Source organism: Emydura macquarii, unplaced genomic scaffold, assembly GCF_026122565.2.
Source record: "Emydura macquarii macquarii isolate MOO-44397 ecotype Brisbane River unplaced genomic scaffold, CSIRO-AGI_Emac_v2 contig_306, whole genome shotgun sequence".
Lineage (NCBI taxonomy): Eukaryota > Metazoa > Chordata > Testudines > Chelidae > Emydura > Emydura macquarii.
Genome location: NW_027130443.1, coordinates 10,912,907 through 10,933,540, shown reverse-complemented (window position 1 = coordinate 10,933,540; position 20,634 = coordinate 10,912,907). Strand labels below are relative to the sequence as shown.

At 58.4% G+C, this 20,634-nt stretch overlaps 1 protein-coding gene across 1 annotated transcript; it reads right to left on the bottom strand.

The window, feature by feature from the left end:
* Positions 1-668: 668 nt before the first annotated feature.
* WDR18 (WD repeat domain 18) lies at positions 669-19,127 on the bottom strand. The gene is made up of 10 exons (XM_067559060.1): positions 18,916-19,127; positions 16,132-16,242; positions 14,495-14,628; positions 13,725-13,866; positions 12,636-12,779; positions 12,301-12,365; positions 10,869-10,993; positions 7,001-7,167; positions 4,520-4,588; positions 669-3,263 (listed from the first exon to the last, which is right to left on the bottom strand). The coding sequence occupies exons 1-10, from the start codon at positions 19,123-19,125 to the stop codon at positions 3,132-3,134; spliced, it is 1,299 nt and encodes a 432-aa protein (XP_067415161.1). The 5' UTR covers positions 19,126-19,127; the 3' UTR covers positions 669-3,131.
* Positions 19,128-20,634: the final 1,507 nt, after the last annotated feature.

The window sequence follows — 20,634 nt, the reverse complement described above, 5'->3', positions numbered from 1 at the left end:
GTGCAGGTGCCGGGCAGTGGCAGGAAGGGCAGAGAGCAGGTCTGAAACCCACGCCCTTCACCACCAGGCCCCATGAATAGTAAATAGTGAAGAGGGGCCCAGGGGCCGAAACCAAACCAAAAAAGAGGTTTTTAAGAGTCGCAGCCCAAGCCAAGGCCATTCCCGGGGAGCCGGGCCGGCCTGTGGGCACCTGGGCCCTGGCAGAGCGAGGAAAGCCACCGAGCGAGGAGCTGGGCTTCTCCAGCTGGGCCTCAGCGCGAGGTCACGGCCGCAGCAGCCCCAGCGAGCGGGAAGGAGCAGCAGAGGTTTGCCAGCAGATCTGCACCCCGGGAGGTCAGGCTGCCCGTGGGTGTTTGCACTCGCAGATGGTGCCGGGTGCCTAGGGGGACGGGAGGTCTAGACACAGAGATGGAGCCCTTGGATGCCACCACCGCCCGTCTCAGCCCTTGCCCAGATGGGAGGTGCCGATAAAACCCAGCGCTGCTTCCATTCCACGTGAACAGGGGGAGAATTTCTCTGTCCTTCGGGGCAGGGGGGATGGACGGTGGGAAGGCCAGGGAGGAAGCGCAGCACTGAAGTGCTTTTGCCTTCTCTGCACTGCAAAGCAGGTGGGGTCCTAAGTCCAGGGAAAGCAGCACCTGGGCTCTCACCCCACCAGCCAGGCCAGGTTAAAAGCACCACCACACATGGGTGGGGTGTGTGTGTGTGGACGGGAGGGGGGGCGGGGGGTTGCAGGGCAACACACCTGAGTGAAGAGCCTGGGCTCACTCTGCAGAATGGACACGGGCCTAGCATTTCATCACAGCAATGATCTCCGGGTCACAGACCTCGGCGGTGGTGCTGCGCCCCGCCTGGAGTTGGCGGGGCACAGAAAAGCTGCGGGGTGTGTGTGTGTTAGAGGTCCGCTGGAGACAAGCTGCTGTTTCACTAGTGACAGGGACGAGTGGGAGGGGGCTGACTCCCGCGTGCCCCTTGGAGGCCCGGCACATTGCAGGTATGCCTCTGCCTCAGTTTCCCCTAGTGGGCTCCACTACGGAGTCTGTATATTGAGCAGTGTGCCTTCAGGGCTCTCCTTGATTACATAAACAGACCTCCATCCCAGCCTCTCCGGCTGGAGGGGGCAGGAGCTGCGTCAGCCGTAGCCTGTCAACCTCCATTACGTCCACCACGGAGGCCTTCGTGACCTGGGGCAAGGTTCCCCTGCCCCGACGCTGATCTGCGAGGACCCATCCTCAGGACAGCCTCTCATTCCTCTACTGGAGGGCTTCTGCTGGTGGCTAGAGGGGAGCCAGTTTTCTCTGAGACTTGCCCTTCGGTCCTTTCCTTCTGGAAACTCTCCCGCCCACGCGCATTCTTCCTAGGGTGCCTTTGCTGGTGAGTCCCCCGGAGCAGCTTCCTCTGGAGATGCCCTTGCTGGGGGAGCGCTCTCTGCCCAGGTCACCCCACCAGCCTCTGCTCTCCTCCCCCTACCGGCAGGAGCTGCCAGCTATCTTGCCCAGATGCTTCCCTGCCTAGTTAACTGCCACCCACTTTAATGAGTTAATTAGTCCCAAGTGAACCTGAACTGCCTCACTCCGTCCTGTGGAGCCGGCCAGAGGCAGGCTGAGCCCTTCAGAGGGCTGGCAACCCTCTGACAGGAAGGAGATGGGAAATGCAGCAATCCCCTGTTTGGTCGGCAGAGGACTGGAGTCAGGGCTTCTGGGTTCTAGACCAACCGGAGGGAGGGTGGGCCAGTCTTTGGTTAAAACAGGGGAATCAAAGACTTGCACCCACTTCTTCAGTGACCTTGAGCAAGTTACTTCCCTGCTTCTGTGCCTCAGTTTCCCCATCTATGAATCCTGGATAATACTACCCACATAACCCACTGGGGAGGGCATTGTCATGAGGCGTAACCAATTCCCAGGGTGCATTGAGATCCCTGGCGAGAAGTCGCCACAGAAGGACCGGAAGGCTCCCCCCCGAAGTACATCTCACTATAAAAACAACCTTTATGTAAAAAAAAAACCAAAACAAAACAAAGAACTGCCACCAGGCCACAATCCAGGATAGAAACGGAGACAGAGTCAAAAGGCAAATTCTTAAGAAAACAGGCTGAGAACAAAGTAACTGGATCCAGAATAATAAAAAAAAAAGAAAAATAGCAACCTGCCGGGTTGGGAACTAGGCCCACTCAACGGCTTGGATGTGGGCAACTGTATCCATAATTCATGTAGCACCCGACGCGCCCTCCCACTAAGGGTTAACCTCACACCCTGAAATTCACCGCCAACCTTGAGCAAGGCTGTCCCAGTCTCCCACCCCCTCCAAAAATACCCCACTTGCTGGATAGAAAGGGGGAGACCAACCTCCTTCCATGGCTCCTGCACACTAAACAAGCCAGCTGAACAGGGGGAAATGGGGGCTTGCACCGTGCATCCCCTTCCCATGGCCCAGGCTCTGGGACTTTCAGTCCCAGATTTGGCACCGATGGGAAATTCCAACCCTGACCCTCAGCCAGTGAGTTTAGTGCGGAGGAGTCAGGGAGAAGAGGTAGTATCTCCCCTGTGAGAGGTGGGAAGAGAGAGACAGCATCTCCTCCCAAACTCATGTGTGAGGAGATAAAAGAAGTCCCTGTTGATCTGTCCGTGCGCCATGGCAGAGTAAGAAAAAGGGGAGTCGGAGGAAGACAAGGTGAGTGTCTCCCTGTATCTGCCCCCCCCGCCACCTCCAGCCTGCAACAGTCTCCATTCTTGCCAGTCCAAGCCGGAGTTTGGTCTCCCACCTGCCCTGTGCCCTCAGTCCAGACCAATGCTCAGCTACAACTGCATTTCCCCTGTCTACACGGAGGTGCCGCTGGATCAGTGTGAAAACGGTCACACGTGACAGCATGCACGACGCACGTCTGATGGCACGTGCAGCGTCCTGCTGGCCCTGCCTACATGTGAGCTCGGCCGTTGCATGTCCGAGTCCGCGTGTGGATGTCGGCAAGTCCGCATCTTCATGTGCTGTGTGTTTCCACAGGTGGTCACGTGGACGCGTGTGCTGCATGTGCTCACACGTCCAGGGGCATGCACACCTGGGGGTAGCTGTCTCCCCCCTCCCAAGAGCGCTGCAGGGCTGGGCGGAGGAGCGCGAGGGCTCGGAGCTTGCTCTCACTTGGCTGATTTGGTGATGAGGCGGGCAGAGAAGTCAAAGAGGTTCTTATTGATCTTCCGGAGCGTGCTGACCTCATCCTCCAGTTCAGTCACTTGGATCTTCAACTGCTCCTGGTCTCCCATCAGGTTCTGCAGGGAGAGGGGTGGCAGAGGGGGCTTAGGGTCAGGGGTCTCGACCTCGCCAGGCCCGAGGGGGGAGGAACTTGTGGGACAAAGTAATCCCCAAACCTCTTATTTGCTACCCTTTCATTCATCCCATGTGTGAGCCACCCTAAGAATTGGATAAGCAAAGCAGATTCCTTGTTTAATTGCCTGAGTAAAACAGAAATAGATGGAGCTAGATTCTTCCTTTGTATTTCTAAGATGGATGTAATAATGAGCATTGTTTGAAGTATAACATTGTTTAATTGTTATTGCTGGACGTGAGTGAATTCCATTTTGCTGGTTTTCTGACTCTCGTCCTATTGAACCTAAAAGTATTGTGATGACCTGGTTTTTGGGTAGGAGTGAGGGAAGCGTGTGTAGGGTGTGAATAGATAAGGAGAGATGCCAGCTCAAACCATTGGGACAACAAAGAGGGGAGTAAAGACACCGGCTGCTACTATCCTCCTGACCCTGGAGGCCAAAGAATGCAGATAACCCTAAAGCCAGGGGAGAATCCACCTTGGGAAGGGAACAAAGCGTGGAAGAGGAGGAGGAGAGGTCATGCTTGTAATTGGCTGGTGATTAACTACCACACAGAACGCGTGACACAGCAAGACTCATGGGATATTCTGGGGACTAACCACTATAAAAGACGGGGTGAGAACGTGCAAACTTCGGGTTCGTTCTGCAATCATCCTGGAGCATTGGACTGCGCACTGACAGAGGCCCGTGCTCAGCCTACCTGGCCAATAGGCTGACTCGAGCAACACGAACTGGTGACTATATTCTACCAGCTGGCAGAGCTCTGGGTGTGAGTGTGTGTGTGGATGTATGAATGCAATGGCTTTGTATCTGCAGTAAACACGGGGTATTGCCTTGTCCCCTGAACAAGATCACGTGGATCTTTTCTTTTTATAAGTGTACAACATTTCTTGCCCTGAAGCCTCCTCAGCCTTTTAAACTCAACTTGAGTCACCCCCTCATCCTGTGCTGGGAGGGTTTCCCAAGTTTTTGGGGCGTATGTTTACAGGATCACTCCCCCACCCTTCCTGGAAGCCTTGGGGACCACCCCACTGCCAGGGGGACCCTGCCAGGAAGCCTGTGCGCCTGGTGTAGCTGGAAGGAGATGTCCCCCTCCGTCCCCCCGGTTTAATACCACCCTCCACTGCCAACGCTCGCTGAGCCCCAGCCATAACTTCCCCAGACCTGCTGGGGCCCCAAGAGCGGTGCATGGGACTCACCTTCTCCCTCGTCGAGCACATCTGCGAGTACAGCCGTTCCGCCTTTTCCAAGTAGCTCTTCCCAGCCCCCTGCAAGGAGACACAGCAGAGGGGTCAGCGAGGTGGATCCACGGCCTCTCACAATGACCCCATCCTCTCACCATCCCTGAAACCAACGCAGGACACTCCCCTGCCCAGAGAACGTGCCAGCGTCGCCGGCTCCCAGCTGAGCCAGATGGAGTCATCCGGAACCTCCCGCACGCGGGCTGAGGCCACGGTTCTCATTCCCGAGCGGAGACCTGGCAGTGCAGACGAGATCAGGAGATCTCTCCGCCGCTGACTGAACAATGCCCACGCGGAGCTAGCACGGCAGCACCCCGTCCTCTCCCCCCCTCTTCACTCGCCTCCCCTGCCCTGGTCCATCCCCCTGGGCAAGAAGCAGGACGGGCCTTCAGATCCTCTTGCAGAAGGGCATGGCGGGGGAGGCCCCACGTTAGCCCCTCTCCCTGCCATGCACTATCATCCACAGCCAGCGGGCAGGGAGCGCCGGGGACATGCAGAGGTGCCCAAGGAAGGACCCACGAACAATGCCGTTTCTACCCCTCTAGATCTCACTCAGGGAACTTTACTGCTTCTACTCAGCCCCTTTGCTCCTTCCAGGTGCAGCGTTTCCCAGTCACCCCCTTCTGTGCCCCACGGGCCTGTGGCTCCCAACTCCTTCTAGATCGTGCTCCGGGGCCCATCTACACTGCTGCGCGCAGGCCTGGAAGCAAGAAGCCAGGCAGAAGCTGAAGGTCGGGATTTACCCGCTGCTCTCCTGTCCAGCACGAGAACCGCCGCCCCCGCCCCGCAGAACGGCGGGTGAGGCTGATAAAGGGTGGAGGGTTCAGATGGAGTTTGCTGTAGCAAACCCCAGTGACACAGTGGAGCCGTTTGTTACTAATATACACCCCCAGAGTGCGGTGCACCAATTCCCCGGTCGCTGGAGCATGGCCAGAGCTGGGGAAAGCTTCCGCAGCTGGCGAATGCCACGCACCAGTGGAAGGCAGGACAGAACAATTATGCCACCAGCTGGACCTGCCCGGGGAGCCTGAGGAAGGCGGCATTAATGCAGCTGCACAGGGGTTTGGCTAGGGCGGAGGGGAGACGGCTCAGACTCCTGCACAAAGCGCCACGGAAACACAGCGCCTGCTGGGGTCACCTTGGCCTTTCAGCTCAGCGACTCCATGCCGGGGCATCGGGCACGGGCACGCCTCGCTCCCTCCTCCTCCCGGCCGTGGCATGCTGCAGTTTACCTCTCCTGGCCACTGAAATGCTTTAGTTTCCTGCAAGTCCTGGGCTCAGCATAGGGGTGTTCAGGTGACACTGACCGGCCCGTACCACACAGGCACTCAGGCTGGAGGATCTGATGGGCCCTACTGGCCTTAAACCAGGGGTACCCAAACTTTTCCTGTTGCACCCCCTCTTACCAGTAATGGAATCTGTCCGTACCCCCCCCATCACTGCACAGCTGGCTCAGCAGAGGAGCTTGGGCTGAAGACGGAGCTGGGGGCCAAACTGGGGATGGGGGAGGCGCTGGGGCTAGAGGGGGAGCTGGGCCCCAGCTCAGCCGGCTGGTTTCTGGAGCAGGATCCCTTTCATCTCCCGTCCAACGCCCTCAAGGCCAACACCCTCAACGCGCCTCTCCCCTTCGCCAGCGATTAGCTCAGAGGCGGAGGGCATGGCGCTAATTAAGCCCTTTCTGCTGGTGGGAAAGCAAGATAACGAGTTCCCCAGCCACAATCAGTTCATTAGAAACCCCTTCAAATCCAGCAATTAGTTAAACCTTTCGAGTGGGCTCTGAGCACCCGGGGGACAATAAAGACCCTTCAGCAAAAGGTGAGCTCAGAAGAAGGGCGGGGCGGGGAGGAGCAGCCGGGCTCGTTCATGCTACGAGGAAGGCGGTATCTTGGGGGCAGGTCGATCAGAGCTTTGGGGCTTGTTCCTGGGACAGGCCACCATGTGCGATGGGAGCAAGGTTCCCAGCAGAGACGTCCCTGCAGCTCTGAGGAGAGAACCCAGGAGTCCTGACTCCCAGTGCCCCTTGCTGTAACCATTGGAGATCACTCCCCTCCCAGAGCCAGGGATAGAACCCAGCAGTCCTGACTCCCAGTGCCCCTTGCTGTACCCACTGGCGTGGTGTGATTTATAGAATGGCCATGCCAGGGCTGCTGGCCGTGATGCTGGGGTTCAGGCCATTTCCATCCAATACCCAGGAGTAAGTTATTCTGTGACCAAGATGCCCCTCAGGTTCCTCCACCCACTTCCTCTCCTCGTCCCCAGAGGGGCAGCGGCACCAGAACAGGCTGCAAAGTTGCCACCCAGAAGCATCAGATCAGTAGGGACCAGCCACCTGCTTCTGCTCTGGCTGGAAGGATCAATATCACTCCCTCCCCCGACCCCCCCCAGCCCAGCCCTTTTTCCCAGTCCCTCGCTGCAGAAGACAGCGACCTTTACTCCTACCTGCTGGTTGAACCCGAGCCGCAGCGTCACCCCGTCGGCTCCTTGATCGTCGCTGCTCTCGGTCCCATGCAAATGTTTGCTGAATTTGGGCAGAGGCACGCCGGGCTTGGCGTCTGGATTAAACATGTTGGCTGGGGCCAGCACGATGAAGGCATTGGTAACCGGGCCTGGGGACGGAGAAAAAGCAAGATCCGGTCGAGTTTACAGAGCGCAGACGCTCAGGGTTTGCCCCTCGCTTGGAAAAGGCAACCCTGGAAACCAAACGAAGGGCTACGTGGCCACTAGGACTCCTGGGTCCTATTCCTAGATCGGGGACAGGGTGGGGTCTTGTGCTTAGGGCAGTCAGGAGGACAGAGTCAGGACTCCTGGGTTTCAAGCCGTATAAAAAAAAAACCCCATCAACAAGCTGACTGAACCCGGGGAGCGAGCCTAGTGACTTAAAGGCTTCAGCCGGGCCTGCTTGAGGCTACGTGCTGTCCGGAGTCTGAGGTCAGGCTGCTCTGGGGACAGCAGATAGTAGGGGGGCCGTGGGGGGCCCTGAAAGGGGAGAGTGCCACCCCAACCTGTTCACGAAGCTCCAGGTGCAGAGCGCTTTGGCTCATGCAGAAGAGGCTGAAAATGCTCGGGGACACTCCTGCGTTCGGGCGAGAGCTGATGGCGCGGCAGGACTTGCTGTGATGGGGGGAGGGCCCAACTGGGAGAAGAAAGTGGGGGCAGCCTGTCTGGAACTAGAGCACGTGCAAGGGAGAGGAGCTCAGGCCTCAGCAGCTGGAGGTTATGGGGTTACGGAGGCTGCAACCGACACCGGAGGGCAGAGGAGACCCAGCTGTGCGGGAGAGCGGGGAATAGGAAGGAAGGCTGGAAAACAGCCGGCCAGCGAGAGGTGTGTGGACACGCTCCTCCTCCCCCCGCACACCTGCCCCCAGGGATCCCTGACCAGCCACAGAACGGTTTCACAAATCAACTAGATCAGCTTCCAAAATCCCACAGGACGCAGAGGAAAGTCCCGTCCCCGAGCTCAGTCCCACCAGCCGCTTGCCCTGGAAATGAGCAGTGCCTGCCGCATCCCAAACCACAGGGCGCCCCAGGAGCCCAGCCCCCAGACTGCTGGTTAGGCCTCAGAAAATCGTGGATTTTAGAAGTTTAAAGCAGTAAAATTGGGGCCCGTGGCAGTATTTTGCTGTGATGTACGATGTGTGCAAAGGATGACAACTGTGTGTATTTGGGCCTTTCTGACAGTAACTTGAGGCCCCTGAAGATTATTGGGGGGGGGGGTGTAAAGGTCCCCTCCCCACCCCCAGCAGTGCCAGGCCTTGCAGGTGATCTCTGGAGCACGGTCTGCAGAAGGAAAAGGCTGCTTTCTTCCCCGCTTGGCTCAGCAGAGCACGGTGCGCTGGCTGTCCTCTGCAGAGCCGGCCATCCATCATGCACAGCTGTCTCCCAGCCATGAGCGGTCACCCTTTCATTTGGCGGAGTTAACGAGCACTTTAATTACTGCATTTACCCACACAGGCTGCGGGTTTCTGTTAGCCCCCCCTCCAACAGACACAGTCACTGCATCCATCACCCAGGCAAACACTTCCACGTTCTGCCTGGCTCCCAAATGCTCTGGAGCAAGTCCCCCCGGGCTTTGGGGGAACAGGTGTGAACAGCTGCAGCACCCAAACTCGGCTCATCTAGAGGGGTGGGGGGGCAGAACAGCACAGGGGTGGCTAATACAAACCAAGCCTTCCCCCACCTCTCTGCTCCATGCAGCTCGCTAGCACGGGGGGGATAGTCAGGGAGCAAATGGCTCTGAGGAGGACAGAGACGTTCCCAGCTGAGTGTGGCAGGTCAAAGGAATGAACGAAGGGGGGTGGTGGAGGGAGAGAAATGCCGGGAAAGCTCTTGCACCAGCCAAGTGGAGGATGACGAGGAGGCAGAAGGAGCAAGGCAGGGAGCCGGGTCTGGGCAGGTTTTGCCGGTTTGGAAGCGGGCCCTGCAACGAGCGGGGAGCAGCTGCCGCTCTGGGAGGGGAGCTGAACATCCAGGCGGGGCAGTGCCGGCCCTCGAGGCGCTCCACAGCACTGTCCTCGCCCTGGCCTCTGGTCCCGCTGGCAGGGGGATGCGGCCAGGAGCGTCCCCACAGGACAGCCAGGGGACTGGGTAACCAGGGCAGCGGGAGCCTCGGCGGACCCAGGGGAGCTGTGGTCTAGGCAGCAGGTGAGTTAAAGGCCCTGCCTATCCGGTTCAGAACCGGGCCGTACCCAGCCAGGAGCTGCTCTCTGCAGCCACCCTTCGCCAGCCTCCACTGTGACAATATGTTTAAAACTTTGCTTCTCCCCCGTCCAAGCCTCCATTAGAGAGATTAGCCCCTGGTTCCCCGGCGGGTCAGGCTTCCTCCCAGCCAGCAATTAGCAAGGAGCTCAGAGCGAGGCAATAAATTACCCCGCAACTCCGGCGCTGCGCCCAGCCACTGTTCACTGCACCAGAAAGCGGTGCAGAGCCTGGAACACCCTCACCTCCCGTTCCCCCTGGGGCTCGAAGGAGGAGGAGACTCCCTTCCAGCAGCGTTAAGTAACGGATGCATCCGCTATCGGCCCACGAGCAACTTCCTGCCACTGTGGCCACAGGAACGCGGTCTAGTAACAATAAACTAGATGACAGCGCTTCCGAGGAGGTGTGTTCTGGTAACAGCCAGAGGCCCTAACCCAGGGCAGAGACTCCAGCATCCCAGCTCAGTGCCTTAACCCCAGGGCCACCCCCCTCCTCGGCTCTCAAAGTACTTCGCAAAGGCAGATCAGTGCCTTTCTTTCCATTTTACAGATGGGGAAACTGAGGCACAGAGCAGGGACGCGACTTGTCCTAGAAAGCACAGGGAATTCGCGGCTGTGCTGGGAACAGAACCCAGGATTCCTGGCTCCCATCCCGGCCCCCTACCCACTGCATCACGCGGCCTGCATTTTCCACCCCCAACTCCTCCGCTCTCTCCCTGTACAGAGCCCAAATTCCACCTTCCCGGCCCGTCAGGGTGAAGGGTTGCTCAGTGACACGTCTCCAGATCCAACGCTGCACCCTCCCGCCCCCCGGGTGTTTAGCGAACGCCAGGGCGGGGGATTCAATGACAGGAGAGCCGTGCTGACTGGCCTGGCCCGGAGTCACAGCTCATCACTCAACACTAGCCAGAAAAGGCAGCGCTCCCCCCACGGACGAGCAAACCTTGTCGGAAAGACCCCTTTGCCCTCTCTCCCGTTGGCAGAACATCGCCGGTCGTCTCTAGCCGGGAGCCGCAGCCTCATGCCGCCCTCTGACCCCTCCGATCTATTTCCAGCCTCCTCTGGGGCTTGTCTCTTGTGCTTGGCTCTTCATCCCGGCCTGGGGCCAGCTCTCTCCTGCCCCTGCGTGGAGATCGTCACTCTCCGGGGATGCTCTAGCCCAGAGGTTGCCAGAATGTCAGCCACCCCAGCCAGGTCTGGGCTCGTGTCTGCCCCACGGGCGGGCTCGGGGAACCCGCTGGATCACACGTCAGAGCTCCGGTTTAGGTCAACTAGAACAGCAGCAGCTTTGGGGTCTATATGCCAACGTAACGACCCACTACACACCACCAGCAGGGACTGACCTGGGCACCAAAGCACGGTGCTGTCCTTGAGCTGAGGGAGTATCTCCATTAGCTGGCAGCAGTAGTAGGCTGTTAGCCACTAGAAGGCTCTATGTGAGGAGGGCTCAGCTTAGACGGTCCCGCAGGGAAAACCCGCCCGAGCCTCAGATTTGGATGGAGCCATTTGCCCTTGACTCGCTTTGCTCGCTGCCATGGCTGGCTCTGCAGGGCCGCGTGCCCGGGTGGGAGGGGTGCGCGGGACCCCGGCGAGGGGCCGACAGCCGGCCCTACCTTTGTGATTCACCGTCCGCAGGCACTGCTTGCTCTGGATGTCCCACAGCCGGACGGTCTCGTCATGTGAGCCGGACAGCAGCAGGCTGCCGTCCGTGGAGACGGACAGACAGGTCACCTGGTTTCTGCGGACAGAGGGACGGCGGTGAGATGGTTTGAGTGGCTGCGCTGCCCCGTGGTGACGGAGACACGGGGGGGGGGGGGGGGGGCGGACTGGAGGCTAGGACAGAGCAGCAGGGTCGAAGGGGCCGAAGGACACCCCCCGGATGGACAACTCCACCCCCCTGCGGGTGGCCGGCCTGGCCATCCAATGGCTGCACAGTAAGGTTCAAGCTCCTCGTTCCTGGGATAGGGAACATCTCAAGGTGCCCCCAGTTGGTCCCTCTCTCTGGCTAACGCAGGGAGCGGCTCGGAGAGCCCTGGACAGAGCAGCATCCCGCTTCCCTCCCGGGTCACTGCAGGGCACGGCTGGGTCAGGGTGGGGGGGACCTTGGGATGCAAAGTCCTTGCTGGGCAGGGGCATGGAAAGAGAGGGGAAGTCACCGATCAGCTACTGACTCAGGGGGAGCAGCACTGCAGGCCCATCATTCACTGCAGACCCTGGGCTTGCTGAGGCTCCGCCCTCATTCCTTGACATGCCCCGCCCACTCCCCCATGCTCCACCTCCTCTTCTACTCCCGCCTCTTCTCCCCCATCTCAGGGGTGCGGTGCTGTGGCAGGCCCAAAGCGCCAGGTACCCAGTGCCCGCCTGGCTCTTCAGATCACACCTGGGCAAGGGACTTGGTTTAACAACAAAACTCATGGAGCTGACATGACAGGTGCCTCTCTCTGCTTGTGGGAGCAGAACCCAGACGGCCCAACTCCTCCACGAGCCCCCCGCTGTAACAACTGAACACCACTTCCTGCCCAGATGCAGGCGTCTGGAATGCCTGTTCCCCTATGATACCTAACCACTAGGCCACGCTGCCTCCCAGAGCTGAGAATAAAATCCAGGCCACCTAACTCCAGCTCCTCTGTGCTAGCCACTGAATCAGGTTCCCTTGGCAGGACTGGGGAGAGAACCCAGGTGTCCTGACTCTCAGTTCTCTCTCTCTGCACCACTAGGCTATCCTGCTCCCAAGAGACTAGCCCTTTGAAGAGCAGGCCCTGAGAACTCCCTGTCCTCGAGCAGCGTGGGCGACTGGCTGCAGCACAGCCTCTCTTCCCTGCATTATTTCTCATCTGTAATTCATCTCCGGGCGTGGAGCCCGCTGCTCCCAGCAGAGCTGCTGCAGGCACCCCAGGCTCACATGAGTCATTGAAGGAAGAGGAGGAGGCAGCTGAAACTCACTGGAGTGACCTAGAGCCAGAGGAGCGGGTGGGTTTTTTTGGAGGGGGGGTTTGCTATTAGAGACAGAGCAGCTGCAAGAGACGCACAAGGGCAGCACCTCACCTGTGCCCCTTGAAGATCTTCCCGTTCTCCCGCTCCGCCTGGAAGGCTCGGTCCCTCTGAACAGGCTGTCGAGAGAATTCAGAGAATTAACTTGCGCCCTCCATCTGAGGCAGACGGCTGCTGCCTGGGGCTTGGGGCACCCAGGAGACCCGATGACTAGCCTGCTGGGTGCATGAGGAAAAGAAGACAGCGCTGTCCCTGGGCAGGTCTGATGCAGTCCAGCAGAGGGCAGACAGATGTGTGCACGTGCGCACACACTCACACGCACACACACCCCACAACACCCACCCAGGTATCCATGGTGAGGCTCAGCTGGCTTCTCCCAGATCACTCACCCAGGCACAGAGGTCAACTTGAAAGATGGAGCCATCCATGCCGCCGCAGAAGATGTGATACTCCGAGAGATCCAGCGTCACCGCCATGATGCCCACATCAAAGAGGACAGAGAGCAGGAGTTCTCCAGAGGAGATTTCCCAGAGCTGGGGGGCGGGGAGGAGATGACAGGGGACAAAAGGATGAATTGGTTTATGAATATCACTATTCGAACAGGTCGTCCTTCCTTCACACCAGTCAGCAGAAGGCCTCACAGCACTTCAGCGGCATCCCTTAACCTGTCTGTGAAGGAGGAGCAGCACCCCCTCCACCCTACAGATGGGGAAACCGAGGCACGGACCCACCAGGCCAAGGTCACAAAGCGAGGCAGGAAGAGAACCCAGGAGTCCTGAGCAGTCCAGTTCTCATCACTAGATGACACTGACTCAGGGATACAGAGGTGAAGCAACGCTGCTGAACACAGGATGTTTACCCAGCCTCCTGCCTCCCTTCATACACGTCCAAGTAAGCTGCCCGGCCAGTCCAGGCTCTCTCCTTTTCTCTATGTTGCCGAGCCATCTATCCCCCGTGGATGCTTTTAGTTCTCCCCAGAGATCACCTTCCAAGAGGGGGAGGGTGGCCTAGTGGTTAGATCACAAGGCTGGGCCTCCCAGCGGCACCACAGAGTCACTGCGTGACCGGATGAGCCCCTTAACCTCTCTCTGCCTTCCCACCCATAAAACGGGGGATCCCATCCCAAAGTCCTGGGGCTGGTCCTACGCTGCAGCCTCTTGCCGGATGGAGGGACTGCCAGCTGGGTAGGACTCAGCCCCAGCCCAGAGTCCAGGGGAGCTGCCAAGCACACGGTGACACCAGTTTGAGGTGACAGAATAGCTGCTAATGTTCGGAGGAGAAACCCCATTAGGACTGGCAGGTCTGAGTCACCGCAGAGAGAGCCAAGAACCTGAACTGACAGCAAACGGCACCCAGCGGCTCAGCCGCAGCCTTGGCCGGAGAGAGGTGAGATTTTAAGCCTTTGGGAGTCACACGTGCCCTGTGGCAGAGCCGAAACCACTGGTCAGGACCCCAGAGCAGCCAGATCCAGCCCTTACCTTCACCGTCTGGTCGAGGGAGGCGGTGGCAACTCGTGCCAAGGGGCCTCCGAAGCCGCAGCACAGGTCTGTTATGGGGAGGCTGTGCTGAGACCACACATGGCGGGGGTCAGGGATCTCAGAGGGCTCCACCTGCAGCATGCTGCGACAGAGAAGAACAGAGCGGGAGGGGGGTGTTAATTCAGCAGGGCGAGCGCTGCTGCCATGCCAGGGAGCAGCAACACAGCCACAGGGAGAGCCGGTGGCCCGGATGCCAGCACCTGAGAAGCCAGGCTGGAGAGGGGCATGGGGCTATCAAGCGCTGGGGAGAAGGAACAGCGCCCCTCCAGCTGATTATTCCAGGGGAGCCCAGGCCAGTTCTCCCTTGTCCGCGAGTCCTCCAGGGATGCTCGTGGGAGCTGGGGAGGGATCAGAGCAGAAGGGAGGGAATGAGTCTCTGCAAGAGCAAGCTCAGCATCGCGGAGAGGCTGTTCAACCCCAGCAAGGTCCTGGTGCACGGAGATCGAGATCAGAGCTTGCTACTGTCTCCAGCTGCGGGCCCTGAGCGGTCTCAGCCGCAGCCTCCTTCCACGTGCGCCCCTCTGCGGGTTCTGCAACAGGCAGGAGCCCCACCCCTGAGACCACAGCAGGGCTGGCAACCTGCTGGCAGGCTCTGGTGCGGCTCCACCGGGTGAGAGAACCCCCCTCTCCGCTAGGACAGAAGCTGCCCAAATTTCCAATGCTCCCAGCACGGGTGGCTGGAGCTCCCGGACCCTGCAATGCAACGCTACCTGTAAAGGTTCCACACCAGGACCAGGCAGTCCTTGCCCCCCGAGAGAAAGTGACTGCTGTCGTCTGTAAAGCAGAGGCACGTGAGGTCTTGGTAGTGGCGGTTCAGGATGGCGAGGAGATTCCCACTGGAGACCTGGAAAGCAAAAGAAAATCAGCATGTGAAAGCACTGACACTTCCCTGGAACCTGACTTCCAGTTCTCACTCCTTACTGGCATTATAGTAGCACCGAAGAGGCCCAATCAAGGATCAAGGCCCCATTGAGCTACGGGTCGTACAGCAAAGAGGACACTCCTTGCCCCAGACCGCTCACAGCCAGGATGCAACAGGGAAATGAAACAGATCAGCAGTGTTTGTGTGTGTGTGTGTATGTGGCTGACCTTGCTTAGTTTATCTGCGGAGTCTAACAGGACCCAGCCCATGGCAGCTTGATGGAGCTGGTACTTCACTTCTGGAGGCTGCTCTCCTGCACTCCCCACACTAACTTGCCATTTTAAAACATAGCCTGTCGCCCTCCTGGTTGTGAAGATACCCCTCGAAAGGTGAACGAGTGTAACCGACGCAGCGACGTCTGCTTGGGGCTGCAGGCATCTTGAAACACTAGCTGGGAGAGTTGTGAACTCTCCCTCGTTAAGCTCAACTCCATCAGACTCTGGAACCTAATGTTGGCAATTAACATATCAAGATGGTTACCTCTTCACTGCAGATCAAAGCCCCTAAAGAAAGAGAAACTAACGTATGATTCTCCAACGCTCCGCCACCACTGGCTTTTCCCCTGGTTTATCGCCAATAAAGCTGGAGATTTGGGGCCCTGGGATGTTCACACCAAGAACGGCCACTCCTCTAAAATATCCAAGTTCACTTTCCTGAGATGTAAACACCAATGCAGCTGAAAGAGCGTTTTCTGATCAAGATCATTAGACACTTTTATTGCACAGAAGATAGTAGGTGATGGAGGGGGAAGGGTGTACCTCAGAGTTACCATTACAGTCCCACTGGGTTAGGTCCCCGAAGAATAAGTTGTGCCCCGAGCCCGGTCCCCTCTCCTGCAGGCGGGGGATGTTGGGAAGGAATTCCCCCTGCTCAGATTCTCTCTGATCTCAGCTAGGGCACAGCTAGAGGCTGGAGGGGCTGCAATCCTACACAGGGATGCCGCATAAACACATTTCCCAGGACATACAGAAGACAGCTGCTGGGCTGAAATATTCGCTTCACTGAAATATTCGCTTCACTCCCTGGGGAGTTTCACTAATAAAGTGTTTTAGATGAAAGGCATTGATGAGCGCAGGCTATCTTTATTTTCCCTACAATACAGTTTTCGTTCATAAACAAGAAACACCCTGATGCTATCATCTAAATAACCAAAGTATCAACAAACATTCCTCTCTTTACTAAGTGCCAATGGGCTCGGGGTTGTGCTTGACTGACAGTCCTTGCCCCTACAGGAAATGAAAGATGGAAACTGCATGGTCATGTTCATTATACCAAATACATTTTGTTTTCCCAATATCCTAGCAAACTTGCTTGCATCACTATAATGGGGTCAGCTTTTTCTTGTGGGTTTTATGCTGATATGTGATCTCATTTTTAACTCAACAACCTTTGCACCTGTTTCCATGCAGCCCTCAGACTCCTTACCTCCCACAGATAGATGCTCTCAGCAATACCTGCCAGGATGTACAGACCATTAGGGGAAGCTGTCAGGCAGGTCACCAGCCCAGGGCAGATGATCTTCTGCTGGAGTTGGTCCTAGGAGAACAAAGAACGTAATGGGACATTAGCATTCAGTAAGTGGGCAGAGATTCACTGGGGACGGGATACTTGAAGGAACTGGGAAGAGGAATGAGGACCCAAGTTCAATTCCAGTCCAGGCTGTAGGTCTATTCTGATCAAGGTCATGAAACAATGAACAAAGCATGAATTCACTGTTGCTTTGTAGATACGTAAAATACGTAGTTAGCAGAAAAGAGAGACAGTAGGAAAGTAAGTGATGTGCAACAAACAGCAAGTCGTGATCCGTGTAGAGATTGGGTCCCCACATGTAAGTCCAATCAGCTCTGTTTAGTTTAATTGAATGTCAATAAAAAAACCCATTCAGTAATAAGTTGAAAGTCAAGCTGAGTTCTTTTAAAAAAAAACCCACGTAAATAAAGTCTCGGATAAGGTGGGTAAGTCTCAGGGGCTACCCCAACATACGCCACATAAGGGAAGCCATTGCTGACACGATCTGATTCGCACTGAACCGCTCAATATTTAACAAACGTCCTTAATACATGATTGGTTTCTCTGCCTGTGCCACTGGAGTTTGAAGATGAAATACAGAGGGGAGAGAGGAGGAAGATGATGGAGAGGCGTGTGCAGACGAAGGACAGACAAAGGCTCCGTCTACTTTGTGATTAAAACCAGACCAGCAACAAGATTGCCAGGGATTTTGCTGGTTTGGTTTCAGTCACCAAAGGGGTGAGAGATTCTGCTAAGAAGAAAGCTAGGCAGATCTTGGTTTCCCTTCTCTCCTACCCCACAATGTTTCAGCCCCTAGAGGTGGAAGGGGTGTTGAAAGGAAAGGGATCTGAATACAATTCTGTTCCATTGGTGGGGAATCCTGGAGAGACAGCAGCCTAGAGGGTAAGGAGATCATAGCAAAATTAAAGAAATAAAATAATCCGAACCCAGGGATTGGGTGGAATGATGAACAGGTCTAATGCTGCCTCCTGGTGGGTGCTCTTCTCTAGCTCTGGAGAAAGGGAGCTGATGGGAGCAGAAGAATCCCTGGGGTCGGGGTGAGGAAGGGGCTGTGCATGAGGATGTTTGGGTTGGTTGCTATCGTGCTCTGAGTGGGAGTGACAAAGGACGAAGATCCCAGGTTTGGGGAAGAAGGTTAGGCTTGTAACATGTGGTTGTCTCATCCTGAAAGCTGATGAATAAAAACGCAAACTGCACCAGCTGGGGCTTTTCTGTGGCGCTGGTGAAGTGGAGGGAGCTGGGTTTGAGCAAGTGGAGTCCCCATTTTTGGCTGGAGTGCAAGAGGCAGAGAGTGGAAATTAGGGGACAGGAGTCCTCGGGAAGAATCTCTCTGGCACCTTTCACCGCAACTCCCATACACTGGACAACTCTCCAGCTGTGACAGAGATTATCACGGGGTCCCTGGGGAGCCCCAGGATGGGGTCCCTGGGGAGCCCCAGGATGGCATCCCCGGTACCTTTCTCTGCAGCTCCCCTGGGGATGGGGAGCAGGTCCCAGCTTCCAGGGAACTCAGAGGAACCCCAGGTATCCTGCTCTACAACTCCAGGGGTAGAGATTGCTGTGCTTCTCAGGGAGCCCAGCCCCGAAGTCCCAGGCTTTCTGAAGGCTTTCTGCACAGTTTCAACATGCTGGGTGGGACACTCAGGCTCTCTCCTGGGGTGACTCCCTGGTGTCAGGGGGCTGTCCAGAAACAGACAGAAGGGTTGTCCTGACTGTCTTACTGACAGGGCGAGGGGTCCCGATGGAGGCCTCAGACCCAGAAGTCTCTGCAGGACCTTTTGGTAAAGTCTCAGTAGCAGGTGGAGGGTTGGAGCAGGGGAGGCCCAGGGTTGTGTCCAGAGGCAGGGGCCAGGGGTTCCCCAGGCTCAAGCAGAGTTCTGTGTGGGGAGCTCGCCCCGCTGACTTTCTCTACAGCTCCCACTTACTGGATAAGCAGCCGGGAGATGGGGTCTCTCTTGGGCCGCTCCCACCCCATGAAGGCTTCCACGGCCCCTTGCTGGGGTTTCTAAAGCGTCCCATGCTGGGTGGGGTTATCCCAAGGAAGGAGGTCTCGGGCAGGGAGATGGAGAGGGCTCTGTAGCAGGGCAGCTCCCCGAGGATCTCCACGGGGGGGGCTGAGGTGGGTTCAGGGGGTACCAGAGGGGGAGAGTTTCCTGGGGGAGAGCTCGGAGGTGGATCCCGGGGGAGAGGAGGGGGGAGGGGACTTGGCAGGGGATGTGTGTGTGGGGAGGGACTCTGAGGCAGTGGAGGCCCCGGGAGGCAGATGGGGGAGGGGGCTGAGGTGGGGGGAGCCCTGGAGGGATCCGAGGCAGGAGGGCCTGAGGCAGGGGGTTCCCCAGAGCAGCAGGCTGAGACGGGGTGGGTCCAGGAAGCAAGGCGGGGGGGGGGAAGGGCGGGCTCAGGTAGAGGAATCCTAGGGAGGCCTGGGGGGGGAGGGGGGATCCTAAGGGCAGTGGGTTGAGGCGGGAGGATCCCGGGGGGGTGGGACAGAGGTGGGGGCGATCCCGGGGGGGGCCTGAGGCGAGGGGGAGCGGCCGGAAGCAGGTCCCGGGGGGCCGATCCCGAGGGGGGCCGAGGCGGGGGTCCAGGGAGCGGAGCGGGGGGGGGAGTTCCGGGGGGGAGCTGAGTCGGGGGATCCCGGGAGCGGATCGGGGGGTCCCCGGGGGGGGGGACCGGTACCTTTCGCTGCAGCTCCCACACGCTGATGTAGCCCTTGCCCAGCTGCGCCCCCAGCAGGTGCTCCCCGCCCAGCAGCGCCAGGCCCCGCGCGCCGCTGTTGCCGCCCCGGTAGCCGGGCAGCGCCGAGCCCGAGCGCAGCTCCCAGGCGGCGCAGTTGCAGAGCGGCCCGGCGGCGTCCGTCACCAGCGCCACCTCCATGGGCGCCGCCATCTTCTCCGGTCCGCCCGGCCCGACGAGAGCGCCGCCCGGCGGAGAGAGCGGCCGCCGCCGCCGCCTCTTGACAACGAGGCGCCTCCCAGGCCAAGAGGGGCTCGCGGAGGCGGCGTCGTTCTGGAAGCTAAGCAGGGCGCAGCCCGTCCCCGCTGTGGATGGGAGACCCAGATGCGGGGTCCCCTTCCCACCAGTAGGGGTCGTCCTCCGCGGGAAGGGAGCCTGGCTGCAATGCTCCAGTGGGGCGCTAGGGGGTGCTGCAGGCTCAGGCGGGGTTGCTCTGCTCTGCCCTGGGATGCGGTGCTGCAGGCCTGTGATGGGGGTGACTCACCGGGGGGGGGGCTCTCACCCTTGCAATCACTGCAAGGCCAGGGGGGGGGGGCCTGGTCCAGCAGGAAGGGGGCCAGGCTCCAGGCAGGGCGCTCTGCGCTTGCACCGCTCCCCGGGCTGCAGGAGGGGGAATCTAGGGGCCAAGCGCCCTGTCCCACTTAGCAGAGTGAAAGACTGTTGCAAATCAGGGGTGAGGGACTTATCGCGTCCCCGCGGCTGGACAGGAGGGGTGCATTTAAAGAGGGGGCTGGGCGGGTGCCTGGCAGGGTGGAGGACTCCTGCAGCTCCCGGGTGTAACGAACTCGCGGCTGTTCGGATGGAGACCCGGCACCCCTGAGCTGAATCTTGTGAAATTCCTGCTCTCCTTTGGCTGCTCGGGGCTAATGCTGCACATCACCCCCCTCCTCCCTCCTGCTAATCAATCTTCCTCCCCCCCCCCCTTTTTTCCTACAGGCACCGGGATTTATTGGCTACAGCCCCTCGCCTTGTTTCGCAGGTCAAAGGTCGCTCGCTCAGCCAGACCCTGTAGCTAAATCACATGAAGATGCAGGTGACCTTTACCTGGAATGAAGCGTGGCCGGTTGTGGAAATTATGGGACAGGAAAGAGTGTGAATTTCCCCTAATGGTTTCAACACTCCAGTGGATCAGGTTTCTCTCGACAATTAACACAAAGGCCTCCCCAGTGTAATAATATTCCTCTTTTAAACACGTGACAAACCATGATCTCACAAGCCCTCTGCCTCCCTCGCCTTGCCCCCCAACCCCGCCCTGTGCCCCGTGCCCACTGCTGGGGGCTCACCCCAGAGAAGGGAATAAGGGATCATGTTTCTGTGCACACATGCAGGGGAGAGGAGGAGGCGGCAGAGGAGAGAGGCTTGAGCGACAAGCGCCCAGCGGATTGGCCCAGTTTGGTTCGGCCCAAGCCCAGTCTACAGCGCTGCAAGTTGCAAGGGCTGAAAGGGTGGGGAATTGCGGGGTATTAACCTGAATGCCCCCAGCAAAGCAACCTGAAGCTTTACAGATCTGTAGCCAAGGAGGGGCAGGACTAGCTCTTGCATCCACGGCAAGGGGAATCTCGCCCCTGCCAGCCCTCCTCCCGACCACCACCAGGCTGCAGGGATCCACCCTTCCAGGGACTCCTTCGTGGTCAGGATGGGGGGGAGACCCAGGGGCTTTGA

Excerpts from the sequence above, each read along its gene's own strand:
- WDR18 (XM_067559060.1), bottom strand. The coding sequence starts at position 19,125 with ATGGCGGCGCCCATGGAGGTGGCGCTGGTGACGGACGCCGCCGGGCCG. Across the intron at positions 10,994-12,300 it reads AAGATCTTCAAGGGGCACAG|AAACCAGGTGACCTGTCTGT; the intron begins GTGAGGTGCTGC and ends CTCTGTCCGCAG. Across the intron at positions 4,589-7,000 it reads GGCTCGGGTTCAACCAGCAG|GGGGCTGGGAAGAGCTACTT; the intron begins GTAGGAGTAAAG and ends GTCTCCTTGCAG.